The sequence below is a fragment of the Lissotriton helveticus genome, chromosome 8 (assembly GCF_964261635.1).
Source record: "Lissotriton helveticus chromosome 8, aLisHel1.1, whole genome shotgun sequence".
Lineage (NCBI taxonomy): Eukaryota > Metazoa > Chordata > Amphibia > Caudata > Salamandridae > Lissotriton > Lissotriton helveticus.
The window spans coordinates 1,575,981,968-1,575,995,792 of record NC_136069.1 but is presented as its reverse complement, the minus strand read 5'-3'; the positions used below and the strand labels follow the sequence as shown (position 1 = coordinate 1,575,995,792).

The 13,825-nt window shown below is 42.2% G+C and overlaps 1 protein-coding gene across 1 annotated transcript; it reads right to left on the bottom strand.

The window, feature by feature from the left end:
* Nucleotides 1-11,368: 11,368 nt before the first annotated feature.
* Nucleotides 11,369-12,334, bottom strand: LOC144773940 (olfactory receptor 6N1-like). The gene has a single exon (XM_078658995.1). It carries the CDS (start codon nt 12,332-12,334, stop codon nt 11,369-11,371), a length of 966 nt encoding a protein of 321 aa, XP_078515121.1.
* Between the last annotated feature and the right edge of the window lie 1,491 nt (nt 12,335-13,825).

The following is a 13,825-nucleotide window of genomic DNA, read 5'->3' as shown; positions in this document are numbered from 1 at the left end:
CTCATATTCTGAAGGGACATACATCATGTTTATTGAGAAATGATTCATTCACGTTACCTTTTGAAACTACATATTGTATAATGTCATAAGGACTGCTTACCGTATCTTCACATCTGCTACATAACACGACTCCCATCAACACATAGGTAGACATCATGCAGGTGTTAACTGTCAGATATGCTTCTAATACAGATTGCCCAGGTAGTCAACACAAGCGTCATTGTACCATGTCTGACACAATCAGGGCCAATGGAGGTATTTCTAGGCCATGGAATGGCAGCACAATGCACAGGCCACCATTCCCATAAACATGAGTGTCTACATGCATGCCTTGAAGCCAATGCACACATGACTTTCTCAGCATTTCTGCATGGACTACTCATGCTATCCATGACATCCTTGTGTTGCAGGTGGTTCACAAGAGCAGGACACCAGAGATAGGGCACATCACATTCTATGTCTCAATACACCATCAGCACTCAACAGGTATCCAAAGAAGGCCAGAAGTGTTTGGCAGTGACTGAGAATAATTTAAGTATTTTTTCCTTCACCCTGTTTTTCATTGCACAAAAATTCTGCAGCACCATTACTGATCAAGAGTGTTTCTACCAGAGTACCCCATACGCCACCAACACCAGCACCAGCCAAGGGTGGACCCTCAAGTGCACCCCATAAGTCACCAACACCAGTGCCACAGTGACAGGAAGATAAGCAGGGGACATTGAAAGCACTAGGGCAGAGTGACATCATACGGCACCTATGATGGTGTCCAATCTACAACCACTCATTTCCACCTCGAAACTATGCTCTGTAGCCACGCTATGCTAACTGGCCCAATTTCTGAAGCCCCACCTATTACCCTACTATTCACAGACAGCACCACAACCTCAATCGTAACCACCATAATGGCCTACCTATACAGGTCAACAGAGACATGGTACCAGTTGGCTGCAATCACAGGGATAGAGGCCGGCAAGCAACAGAAGCCCACCACCCTTATGATTGCATTCCAAAACAAAACCCTTTTTATTTAAAGGCAGACGATGTACTTTGTTCTTCAAACTTCAACATGAACAGGAACTCCCCAGAATGACTGCCAACTATCCCTGAGGCTGCCAACATGGTTCCCACAAGACCCCTTTCCCATTTGCACCTTAGTTAGCACCCCAACTCAGGGGTTGAAACTCATCAATGGATTGCAACCACAATTACAGTTGTAAACCACTGATACATTCCATTGTGAATTGAAAACTAAAGGGCCCCTTTTATACCCCCTCTTATTAGAGAGTCAGAAGGGGATTAAAAAGTCCTTTTAGGAGTAGGAAACGATTTTCTGACTCAAAAATGGCTTTTTATGCGAAGAACAGCCCTTTTGCCCTGTGGGTTTGCAAATTACAGAGTGTGAGTTCACAAAAGAACTTTGTACATGACGCCTACTGTCCATTGTGAAACAAATCTGTATGGTAGCAACTCAGATATCAGAAGCAACTGATGCCCTCATTCCACTTGGGAACACCATTCCCTTGATACTCTCATCCACTGGGGCCATGGAGGAGGAAACTATTGAAAGAATGGGCAAAGACTGGGTTTAAATATTTTTAACTGATTTCACATTTCCTTACCGTGACTAAAAATACAAAATAGTGATGGCCAATGTTTGTAAAAACTAGTATTGCAAGCAATGTGAGGAATACAGTATGATGCATTGATGTATGGACGTATATCTAATGTGACCATTAACTTGCCTTACAGAATTTTTATTCTCACATATTACACTGTGACTTCGAATGGTGATGTAATATGGAATTGTTGTGATTTTACCTCTTAGGTATTGATTATATTTATCTTCTGGACAAATCTTTACTCCTTCAGATCCTTCTTTCGTCTATCTGCTGTCCTCTATATTAAAGGTATCCCTTTTATTCAGATCTTGGCCAAGACAATAATTATCATCGATGCTTATAAAGGCCTAAATGAGAATTATTTTCGGTTTCTTTAATGAAGTGTATGGGAAGTGGTTCTTTCACACTGGCACTAACACAACTTTAGCTTTATTCCTTAGATAAATAGTCTAGTACTGGGTCCCATTGATCCAATATCTTGAGAAACTTTTGTATTCCCCTTTGGAAATTTTAAGTCAATATTTTGGAAGTTAATCTTCCTGGAATAAATAAATAATTTTTACACTCTTTCATGATTTTCAGCACCTGCTTTTTCACTCTTTGGGGTCTATTTGTTATAATGTTCAATCTTCCTTATTGTGTACCCTGTTTTTGTTACACCCTTGAGAAAGCCCTGGCGCTACTCGCCATATAGGGTGAAACACGTGTCGGCTGTCCTCTATTCTGTGTTCAATAAAGTTATGAACATTTATATTGATAATGGATTTCTTAAAGGAGATGAATGAACAAAATATGTAACAACTGAGTTTGCTATTATACTACATACGAAAGGATGGTTTTATCCGTGATATATTAAACACTATCCATTGAAAATACAAAGGAACATATGCTCAAACCCAATTTTCAATGGGGTATGGAGTGTGCCTGGACCTTCAGAAGTGGAGGAAACAGCTGCAGCTACAGATTATGAAGTCCAGGCACCCAAAGTATCACGAGCAGGAGCTAAGAATGGCCATACTCAAGATGGAGAGGGGGCAGGATAGGTTACTGGCAATGTATTGCAGACTAGCTGAGAGTCGATGAGCCTTTCCTCAACTAAGGGATCTTTTGAACGTGCAGCTTGAGTATAAACAGCAGGCAGAGGGTCTGCTCAGCAGCACAGGAAATGACATAGGCTCTCGTGCCGCGCACATGCACATTCTCTGAATCGCTCCTCAGCATTCATACTGACCCTGACTCAGCAATGGGGGAAGCACATGCAGCCATAGACACTGGACACCTTGGACAGGCTGCTTGAAAGGCAGAAAGTAACCCTCTTACAACTAAGGGAATGTTTTAAAGGAAGGAAAGTTCAGAACCCTTGTACTGCAGCAATCACAACATCACTCCCATCAAGGGCCTCCCCACAGACCGACAACCCATATTGTTTCACTTTCAGGTCCTCTTAGGAACCCAGGGACCTGCACTGGAAAACAAGAAACATGCCATGGCAATACTCCTGTCAGTGTCCCTTGAAGCAGCCATAAGACTCCAGACACATGACTTCTGAAAACTTTTATTTTGGCCTCTGGTAGGCAGAGCACAAACACAAACACATCTATAGTGTTAGAATCCCAGGAGACTGAACTTTCAAAATAAAACGCATTTTCGAATGCCCTCTATCCTAAATTGAAAAAGCATTTACATTCAGTGTCTTTGGTGGAGGTGTTGCTGGGGCTCATCTTCAGCTCCTCCATCCCCAGGGTCCTGTCATTTGTATGCATTGCATGATGGCATTGTTATGGGGCATGGCACGTGCTGAAATTCTGCAGGAAATCCATCTGGTGTGTACTGTTGTGCACATCCTGTATAATGCAGGCATCTAAACCTCTCTTTAGGAGGGATGCATTTCTGGTGTAGGTGTGTGCTATGGCATAGGCTTCCTCTAGCACGTCTGCCATGCTAGTGTGCCGAGCTAAGGCATGAGGGGGGTAAACATGATACTGACAAGGTGTTTTATCAGCCTCTCTTCAAGTAACCCTGTATATTGCAAGCATGTTTATTCAGTTATTAGTCAGCATGGCATGATCTATTTTGCTCGTTCTCAGGATCAAGGCAGTATGTCTAATTTATGATCCCTGGAATATCAGTTCAGAAAACACAGGCATGTGCCACACTTCATCTGCACGCTAAGGATGGGCTGCATTTGACAAATGTAGTAGAGTTGCTTGTGGTGCTTTGAGGTGGGATTGTCCCCTCTATGGTCATTAAGCATGTATCCCTGACCTGCGTTCCTGACTGCTGATGAATTTGGTATCCAGACAGTTATTTTTTACCCTAGTGTCACACTAATCTAGCATCTGTATATTGCCTTTGGAGAATGTGAGAGTCAGAACCTGTCCTCTGACCTGACCGGGTGCGCCAAACATGCCCTCATCATTGACAGAGGACTATTTTGCTTGCCCTGGATTCAGGACATAAAGTGGTGATGGGAGCAGACCATGTTTTGTGATCTTAGAGTTGGCCACACGTTTTTATTCGTGCAAGTGAGAGTGTTACCTACTGGCCCAACCTGTGAAAAGTTTAGCAGTTCTGTGAAACCAAGAACCTTGCTCTGACATCCTGTGTGTATGTTGAGTGTGCCTGCATGTATGGTCTGTGTGTAATAGATGTGTTATATGAATAGTGTGTACATCTGAGTCTGAGTACAGGAAGCCGACCATATTTGTTTTGGATGGCTCCTGGTTTGGCATTGGCAGAAGATGGAGGATGAGAACTGCTTCTCCAGTCCTGATAGTGGAAGTGTATTGATTGGATTCCTTTGGCTAGAAAGAGGAGATTCAGATGCAGAAGTGAGGAGGATGGAGACAGGACTACCTTTAGAAATTCCAGAAAGACTTTGTTGGCAAGGGGTTCCTGATTAAATCTTCCTACACACTGCATTTTGTTGATGGTAATGGTGAGGGGTGGGACTGCAGTTTCTGTTGTGCCAGGTGAAGACGTTTGCTGCCATTTTGTCTGTCCCTGGTTACTACTTAAGGAAGGCTGGTAACAGTTAGGTTCAGAAACCTCACACTTCATTGTGCCCATATTGACAGTGTTCCAACTTGGAGACAACCCCAGTTCTACCTGATGTGAGTACCATCACTTTACACAATAGCAGTCTCTAGAGAGCAGCCTTAGAAGGACTCTTGAAAAAGTGTCTGAAGTCTGAGAGAGTGAATTCACATCTTTTATTGAGAAAGTGCAAATAAAATTGGGATCCAAACCATCCCATTTTGTTCTAGTTCCAAGTGCCTCATTGCCAAGGAAGAGCTTGCTCCACAGAGTAGAAGAAGGGCTGCAGCATGACTGAGACTGGTGTCTGCCTGAAAACCTGTCACCAAGAGATGAGGGGACATTACCTGAAACCTGCACTTTCTTGCGGAGAAGTTGGGTGTTTACCTAGTGACGAGAAGCCTACCTGCCTGCTAAGATAGGGTAAGAATTCTACCTGGCCCTGAAGGAGAACCGACGTTCCAGGAGGGGAAGCCTAGTATGTTCCTGGATGGAGGAGCACCCAGAGAAACAGATTGCCTGAGAGCATGAAACCGCAAGCAAGCTGTGCTGCAATGAGTCTCCCAGTGTCTCTCTGAGGTCTCTGTTGAGAATCGCACAACTTTATTTTGGACTACAGGTGCCTTGCTGTGTCTTCCATGCCCCACCCGAGTTGGGCAAAAGACATACAAATGATGGACGGAATACAGAACAAATCAAAACATTCACCCACAGTCATGAGATCTGGGTTAAATCCTTTTGCTCACCATGCCACCCCAGTTTATACCCAGCCATATGCAAATAAGTCTTGACCCTGTGCCTCATGGGAACAGTCCAGCCCGAACTGCCAGGCCAGGTCCTCCCTAGACCGGAAACAAGCATCCTGGGACCGGTTTCAGGACATCACCCCTCATCAGACAGGCTAGATTGAATCCAGTGGCGCAGTAAGCCCGATGCCGGGAGCGACCTGTGCTGCACTGAGTCTCCCGGTGTCTCTCTGAGGTCTCTGTTGTGAATCACACGAGCCCATGTTGGACTACAACTGCCTTGCTCTTCCATCCATGCCGCACCCTTGTTGGATGGCAGCTGCCTTTCTGTGTGTGTTGATCTCTGTACTGGGCTAGGATGTGCCCTCAGTGACATGCTGTTCTGTATGACATTCATATGAAGCCTGTATGTCCTCAGGTCTTCTGGTGGAGTGAGTTAGGAGATCCCACCTTACTGATTATCCTGGCTCTTATCCAACATTAAAATGCCCTTTGTTGTTGTGTGACTTGTTTGTCATTGTCTTGCTGCGTTGCTTTAAGTGGCAGCACATGTGATCTGGCAGAGCTGTGTCCAGGGTGTTCTGCAGAGTGCAGTTTGATAAGTGATGCAATGAATTGTGATTGTATCACCTGTGCATGTCTCTTTTATAGCTGTTGGGTGGTGCACAAGTATTTTTGATTTGTAAGCAGATTTCTTTAGCCTCCCACAGTGCGTGTATTGTGTTCTTGTGCATGTTCATGTTGTTCTGAGATGGTTTGCTTTGTGTTTTTACCACATCCTCTGTTTCCTCCATGTTTTGAAGCTTTTACAATCTGCTTTTGTCTTAGGGCATTTTTGGTTGTTATTTTCACTTGGTTTCAGGCTCTATTGCTCTTGTGATTGTATTTTATTTTCCTCATGTGCTACTTAATGTGATAAATGCCTCTTTCCGTATTTTCCACATTGAATGTTAAGAGCGTATGGAGCTATGACGACCAGGACATGTGGTAAATAATGCATTTCAGTCATAATTGGAGGTGATGGAAATGCATGAGGTGTTTAAGGGGATATGCAGTAAGTTGCATTCCACCGTGATTGCAATCAAGGCCCTTGACTGCTAACGGTGTGCTAATAATCCTAAAGTTGAGTGTCTTTGTAGTTTCACTACTGGACAATAACATTGTGCAAAATATTACAACTAATGTCAGACAGAGTGCTGTATTAAGACATGTGAGATGCTTAACATGAAAACTCTAAGCATGCATTAACTACATATGAAAATGGGATCTGGATTAGCAGACTTCATTCTCTTTTCAAATGAGTTCCACACAGACACAGAGGCGCAGGTTTACTCCGGCACAAAGGAAACGTGAATAGAGTATTATATCCCTTCACTTTCAAACTACATTTGTACATTGTGGAAGAGTTCTAATATTGGGGGAAATACTTTAAATCTTCGAACTTGAGCCCTAATATTTTCAGAGGTCAAAATCCTGATGTGCACCCCGATGAAACAGGTGTTTTTTTTACTTTGAGAGATAACAGGAGTGAATGCTGCTCTTATTTTGTGAATAAACAAATCTGCCCCACAATCCCTCTTTTGTGGGTTTAGGGTATCAGTTGTATGGTCTGCCATTCGCACCCCAATAGAAACACCAGTGGGCAGGCCCACTTTTTAAGGTCAAGCTTGAAATCACAGCTGTCATGCCCCCATGTGATCACCAGAAAATGAGCCACAGTTTGATATTCCTCTTCAACTTTATGTTGGGAAGGTGGTGTGCGTTTCCACTGATTGCCCTGTGGTAAAGCTTATGCTGAGAACTGTAGGCGTGTGCTGCTTATGGTGGCAACGAGTAATCAAGGCACTATGAGATGTTAAAACAAGCCTAGCAGGCACACCGTATTTATTGTGGAAAATATGATAAAGGAAAAGACCTTTAAAGGTGGGTGTTTATTTCACTATGTTAGTGCTTTAGAAAGGTATTTTTGTACCTGCAGTCGCACAGATTATCATTCTACGCAAGGGTTTTTGTATTTATTACCTCACCTGAAGAAAATGATGGTGTAAGATGTGCACTTTGAGAATACCACTTTAACTATACTCTGAAGGTTTGCATATTGCTTTTTCAGCCATAATTTTGAACACATTTGTAATTGTATGGCTGTATGCCTCATGCTTCACTTTTTGAACAGCGTATGTTCAACACTTTAAGCCAGAGTTGGTTATGGTAACAAATAAATGATAAAGGCTAAAGCAGTGTTTAATTTGAGCCAGTGGTTTCTGGTACACGGCACCGTCACTTATGACAGTCTGCCACATGGTGGTGCTGTTTGTCCAAATTATAGACTAGCACACCAACAACACCAACAATCGTTTGTTAATTCCATCCACATTAAACATAACTCATTGGTTCTGGCTAAGCCATTCCTATAGCTTGTAGGGCATGGAATGGTCTAAAGCACGGGTTACAACCATTTCTGTGATGAGAGGTACTCCCAATCAGTGAAAATCATCGTGAGGTACTAAAGGCCAAGTAACTCGTGCATTGTTACCAGACACCCACTCGCCCAGCTTTATTGCCTTAGTTTAAACCTAATGTCCATGGAGCCCAATACTACTGTTTGAACAAAATACTTTGGCTAGGGGTACTATGATAGGGCTGCCATGTGCGTCAGTGAGTGTATGGTCAGTGGGGATGTATGAACATGTGTGAATAAATGGGATATATGAGTATGGGTGACTGAGAGCAAGTGGTGTATGTATTTGTGACGCAGGACATACCTTTTGCCATATGTGGCACCATTACATGTACAACACAAACATACATACAACCACTTTGTGTTTAAATGGGAGAAATTTATAGTGCAGAAAAATGTTCTCCAAAAATGCTCATAATAAGGAAACATTTTCTGCACTTAATGGAAACACTTTCTGCACTATAAATACCTCCCTTTAAAAAAAATAGCAGCATTTTTCAGTTAGATGTATGGCAAGTTGCCTGCTATGTGTAATTGTGACACTTTGAATGGGAGGAAATTAACTGAAGAGGTAATGGGAATGGGTGGTTGGCACAAAATCAAGTGGTTAAGGGACGCTAAAAAACTTTTGGGGGAATTGGGGTTGGGGTCTTGCTGGACTACAAAATCGGCTCCACCAAAGGTAACCCTAAAAAAACTATACTGGGAGTGGGTCTCTGCCCAGCTGATCAGCAACCCACGTCACTGCAATTCCACCGCAGCCTATCTGAAAATTAGGGACGTGGTTGCCTTCGAGCCCTATTTGGATTTGATCTCAATTCCTGCAGATCGGGCACTATACATCAAATTTAGAGTGGGTACTTTACCCCTAGGAGACCTAATCTCAAGATGGAACATGCCTGCGCAGGCATCACCCTATTGTGCCCTCTGCTCCACAAGGCGTGAAACGGTGGCACATTTCTTTTTTGAGTGCCCCGATTATTCCCGCCCAAGACATCGTTGGCTTAAACCTCTTTGTAGACAACTGGGAACCCGCCTGCACATGGTGGCGCTACGCATTTTACTATCAGACACTTCTTCCCCAATAGTTTGTGGCGTTGCGAAATTTTTAAAATGGGCTTGGCTGATTCGCTTGAAGAGACTTTCCATCTCAATTTAATTCTTCTTTTAACTAATTTATTTTTTGTATTACTGGTACTTCTCTTTTTAAATTGTTCTTAACTTGAATCAGTCTTTTTGTATTTACGATGTGCTGTTTTATACCTGTGTGTAATGCTTTTATGATACCTGCATATCGAAATAAAGCTATCAACCAACCAACTGAAGAGTTAACATTATGTGTATTTGCATTACATACAACAGTGGGCATGATACACCCAGTGACCTGTAGACATAATGCCATATTTATAACAGGAATGTCCAGTCATTTGTTTAAATGTGAGGAATTTATAGTGAAGAAACATGCTTCATAAAGCATTAGGACTTAATTGGCTTGATTTAAAGTACAGAAAAACAATAATTAAGACAATGTTTCATAGAAACATTTTCTTCACTTTAAATTTCTACCATTTAAAAAAAAAATACTGTATTTTTCAGTTATAAATATGACACTGTTTCTACCACCACTGGGAGCAGGATGCCTGCTGTTTGTAAATGTGACACTTTGAAAAGGGAGAAATTTAAAATGAAGAGTTAACTTAATTATTAAGTTAATCCTTCATTGTAATTTTCTCTCATTTAAAAGCATTCAGAAATATAATTTTGTTCTCCTGCTCCACTATTGAGTTGAGAAGGAATTTTTAAGAGTTAAATACCTCAGTGCTTCAGTTTTGAGCCTCTGTGACCCACATGGGTTATAAATCTGAGTGGAGCACTGCTCATTATCAGGCTCTGCTATCTGCAGCCTAAAAATAATATTAAATGAACATTGCTTTTTGTCATCTTTGCAATAGGTATTGCAAATCTTAGTAAAAAATGAACCCAAGGCTGGTAGCTACTCTGAAGGTTTTCTTTGAGGTACTGGCAGCTCGGGATTAACTGGTTGTAACACCTGGTCTAAAGAGTCACACATGTAGGAGTGTGATGGTTATTACTTGTGTTCATACTGTTATTTGAAATGCTAGCAGATGCAAGCTGAAGTGGTCTCTTGATGAGGGCCCTGGAACTTATTATTTTTTACAAATTAAGCACTGGGCTAAAGGCTGTAAGTTCATTAGGAAACATTATATCACTTGTCATAGGTTTGATCTGTTCATTTTGAAAAACAAATAACAAAGGAACTAAACCTGACTTATTTATTGTGAATATCATATGTTAGTGGAAATAAGCTTTTAAGGGGAAATTGTTAATACACGGTTTAAAGACGGGAGACAGCAATTTTATTATATAGAATCTAACAAATTACAATATTAGGTAAAGGTTTTGTGCTGGTTACCCACTGACAAACCATAGTCAAAACAATTTGCACTCTGACAATCCATCTTGTACCATTTCAAGAGGAGTGTACATTTCTTGTTAAATGTAGTTTTGTACATCTGTGTAGTTGTATGACTGTATGCATGATGACTGCAACATAAAAAATCTTCTGCTCAATAAAGTTGGCATGACTTTATTATGGTGACATGCCAGTGATGAAAGCTATAGGTTTGACTGGTTCATTGGGAAAAGATTTGTCATATGCCATATTTCTAATGTGTCTATTATGAAACATCATGAAAAATGCAAGAGGGCTGAGGTATTTATTGTGAAAACCTATGTTAAGGCATCTGGGCCTATATGGCCGGTTCCTTATTTCAAGGAGTATATACTATGCATAATGCCATTCTGTTATGGCCATCTACGCTTAATGTTTTACTTATTTTTGTTGCATGTTTATGAATACCACATTACGGAGGTGGCATTTCTCCTTTTTTGTAGATATATAATAATAATCAGTCTTGTACATGCTTGTGTAATGTGTTTGTTATTATGGATGGTTGAGTAGCTGAATGCAAGAATAAGTCACTGGGTGGATCCAAAAGAGCAAGAATAAGCAACAGAGTGCATGTGTGCTGAGTTACGAAGTGCTTGATTTTACCAGAAACTGTCACTAGCTCAATCTGTACAAATTAGATTATAAACCAGACCTACTGGCATTGCTACTATTTGTTCCCATTTTAATTGTAGAGAATTCATAGTTATGAATGGAGTTTACACCGTCATAGAATTACCTTTTATGAAGCCGGGGCAGATTTACTAAGGGTTTGCGTTGCTCTTGCATGACACAAGTCGTCGCGAGGCAATCCAAGTCATTAAATGGGACTTTTGTGAATCGGGACCACTGAGATATGTGGGTAATTATCATAACAACTACGCAAAAATGAAATAGTTTTCATGAGTAAAATCATATTGTGTTGAATTTGTTGTATATCTTATTATTTATTTTGTACATTTCATGAGTTAACAAGTAAAACGCCTTGTCTTTTTTGCATTTACACTTGGGCTATGCAACAAAGCAAATTACCAACTCATTTGAAGATGTTGGTGTTGAACACTGCCATTTTCCTTCTGAAAGTCTCCCTAATGTCATTGTTCCTCAGGGTGTAAATAATGGGGTTCAACATGGGGGTAAGCACAGTATAGAGCATGGCAATCAGGGAGTCAGTCTCAGGTGAATATGAAGCGGTGGGACGTATATACATGAAAATGAGAGGCAGGAAAAATATGTTGACTACTATCAAGTGGGAAGTGCATGTTGAAAATGCCTTTTTTCGCCCCCCTGAAGAAGTAATCCTCAGGATAGATATTATAATTTGTACATAAGAAGCCACAACAATAGAAAATGATGAAATGATCACAAAAAACCCAATGGAGGAGCCCACCGCCACATTGAGGGAAGTGTCGGCGCAGGCCAATTGGAGCAGCGGTGGATGGTCACAGTAGTAATGATTAATCACATTAGGTCCGCAGAAGGGAAGAGTGGAGGCAAAGACTACTAAAGGGAAACATAAGAGGAACCCCCCAGTCCACGCTGCTGCAGAGAGGTAGATAGAAATCTTTCTGGTCATTCGTAAGTGGTAATGAAGAGGTCGACAAATCGCATAATAGCGATCGAAGGACATCACAGCCAAGAGGAAGCATTCTGTTGCTGTCATCGAGAGAAACAAGAACATCTGTAAGAAGCAGCCACTGAAGGAAATGTCACTGTTGTTCATCAGAAACTTCACTAGCATTTTTGGGACAGTGACGGTGACAGAGCTCATATCCAGGAAAGACAAGTGGCCAATGAACAAGTACATTGGAGTCATGAGCTTGGCATCAGTGTTTGTCAGGAGCAGAATCACCCCATTGCCTGTGACTGTGAGAAGGTAGATGGTGAGAAATATCCAGAAGAGCAAGACCTGGAAGCCCTGCAGACTTGGGAATCCATATAATGAACTTGGAGACTGTGCTGCTGTTCCGGGTGTAGAACTCCAAGCTTGCCATATATACATCTAAATATGCTGAAAATTACACACAAGGTTAATGCCATATAATGAACTTGTATAACAAGTAACAATGTAACCAGTTAGCATATGGTAGATCAGAGTAACAGTCCAGGTTGAGAAGGCTTTGGATCTATGCCACATATTTAAGCAAGCCATTTAAATCACATTCACAATCCGAAAGGGATTCACTTGCACAGCCATTGGTTATTTGAAGAGCCTACATGGGTCCAGCCCATCTCAACTAACATTGGTCAGTCCTGTTAGAGACAGTACTCATGGTACGTACTTAGGAAAATTATAGTATATTAATTTCACTAACAGATAGACTCAGGTTTACTCTCTGCACACAGCAAAGGGAATAATTCCAGTCTACTTTGTGTGAAGGGCCAAAAATACTGCAGCACCAAATTTGGTAAGAGTTATCTGCCACTGCCATCATAGCTTCATCGCTGCTCTGCATTATGCTAGCCCCTGCACTGTCGGGCAGGTCATCAGTGTCTAGCCAAGGATGAGTTGTGAACAGACATTCTTCAGTACAAATTCCTAGGTGTTGACAATGTCACAGGGGTCAGCCATGCAAGATATGTTTTTTAAGGTAAAGCACACATTACATATAGATGTATCAGGTGATGTACTGCTTGACCCTTTGCTTGCATCTGCATATACTTGGCATTAGGATTTGGGACAAAGCTAGATCATGCTAATTTAGTAGATATGGCTTTGCACTAAAACCTAAGATTTCTGAGTTGGCCTTCCTCAGACATACCTCCCTTGCAAACATTCACTGATGGATGAAGCACAGGGGTTTGGGCAGAGCCTGAAGTTAAACTTTTAGCGCAAAACAGCTTTTACACGTGAAAGTTGACTCATCGCTACTAGTTGGTGATGCTTTGCAACACGTGACCACCATTTCAAAGCTTTAGTAAATCTGGGCCTTAATCAGACAGCATGACTTTTCATTTCTCTAATCTAGGGGTATATTACGCCGCCCGCCACCGCAACGGCAAATGGGACCGCCCGCCATATGTGCAGCGGTCCCGTGATGCAGATTAGGATGTGCCCGCCACACAGGCGGGCGCATCCAGCATTTTTTACATTGCGGCAGGCGGTGCTTTCAGCAGCACCCGCCTCAATGTAAAAAAAGCATGTAGTGCATTTGCATGCACAACGTGGCAGGCACCCCACGGTGCCTGCCACATTGTGCACGTAAATGCAGGGGGGTACCATAGTGCCCCCAACACCCTGGGGGCCCGCAACAGGCCCCCACATGCAGACACCGCATGCCTTCCCATGGTGGCGCCGCCACCATGGAAAGACACATCCCCGCCTGCATTATAATATGGATGGTGGTGTCTTGCAGACACCGCCACCATATTATACCATATTATACCCCTTTCCCACACGGTCGACTCGTCGATGGGCAGAAAAACGGCAAACGGTCTTTCCAACCGCCGGGGTCCCCCCGCCATCGTAATATGGTGGGGGGAAATGGTAGGC

Bases quoted from the DNA above. Each gene is read 5' to 3' on its own strand.
- LOC144773940 (XM_078658995.1), bottom strand. From the start codon at position 12,334: ATGTATATATGGCAAGCTTGGAGTTCTACACCCGGAACAGCAGCACAG.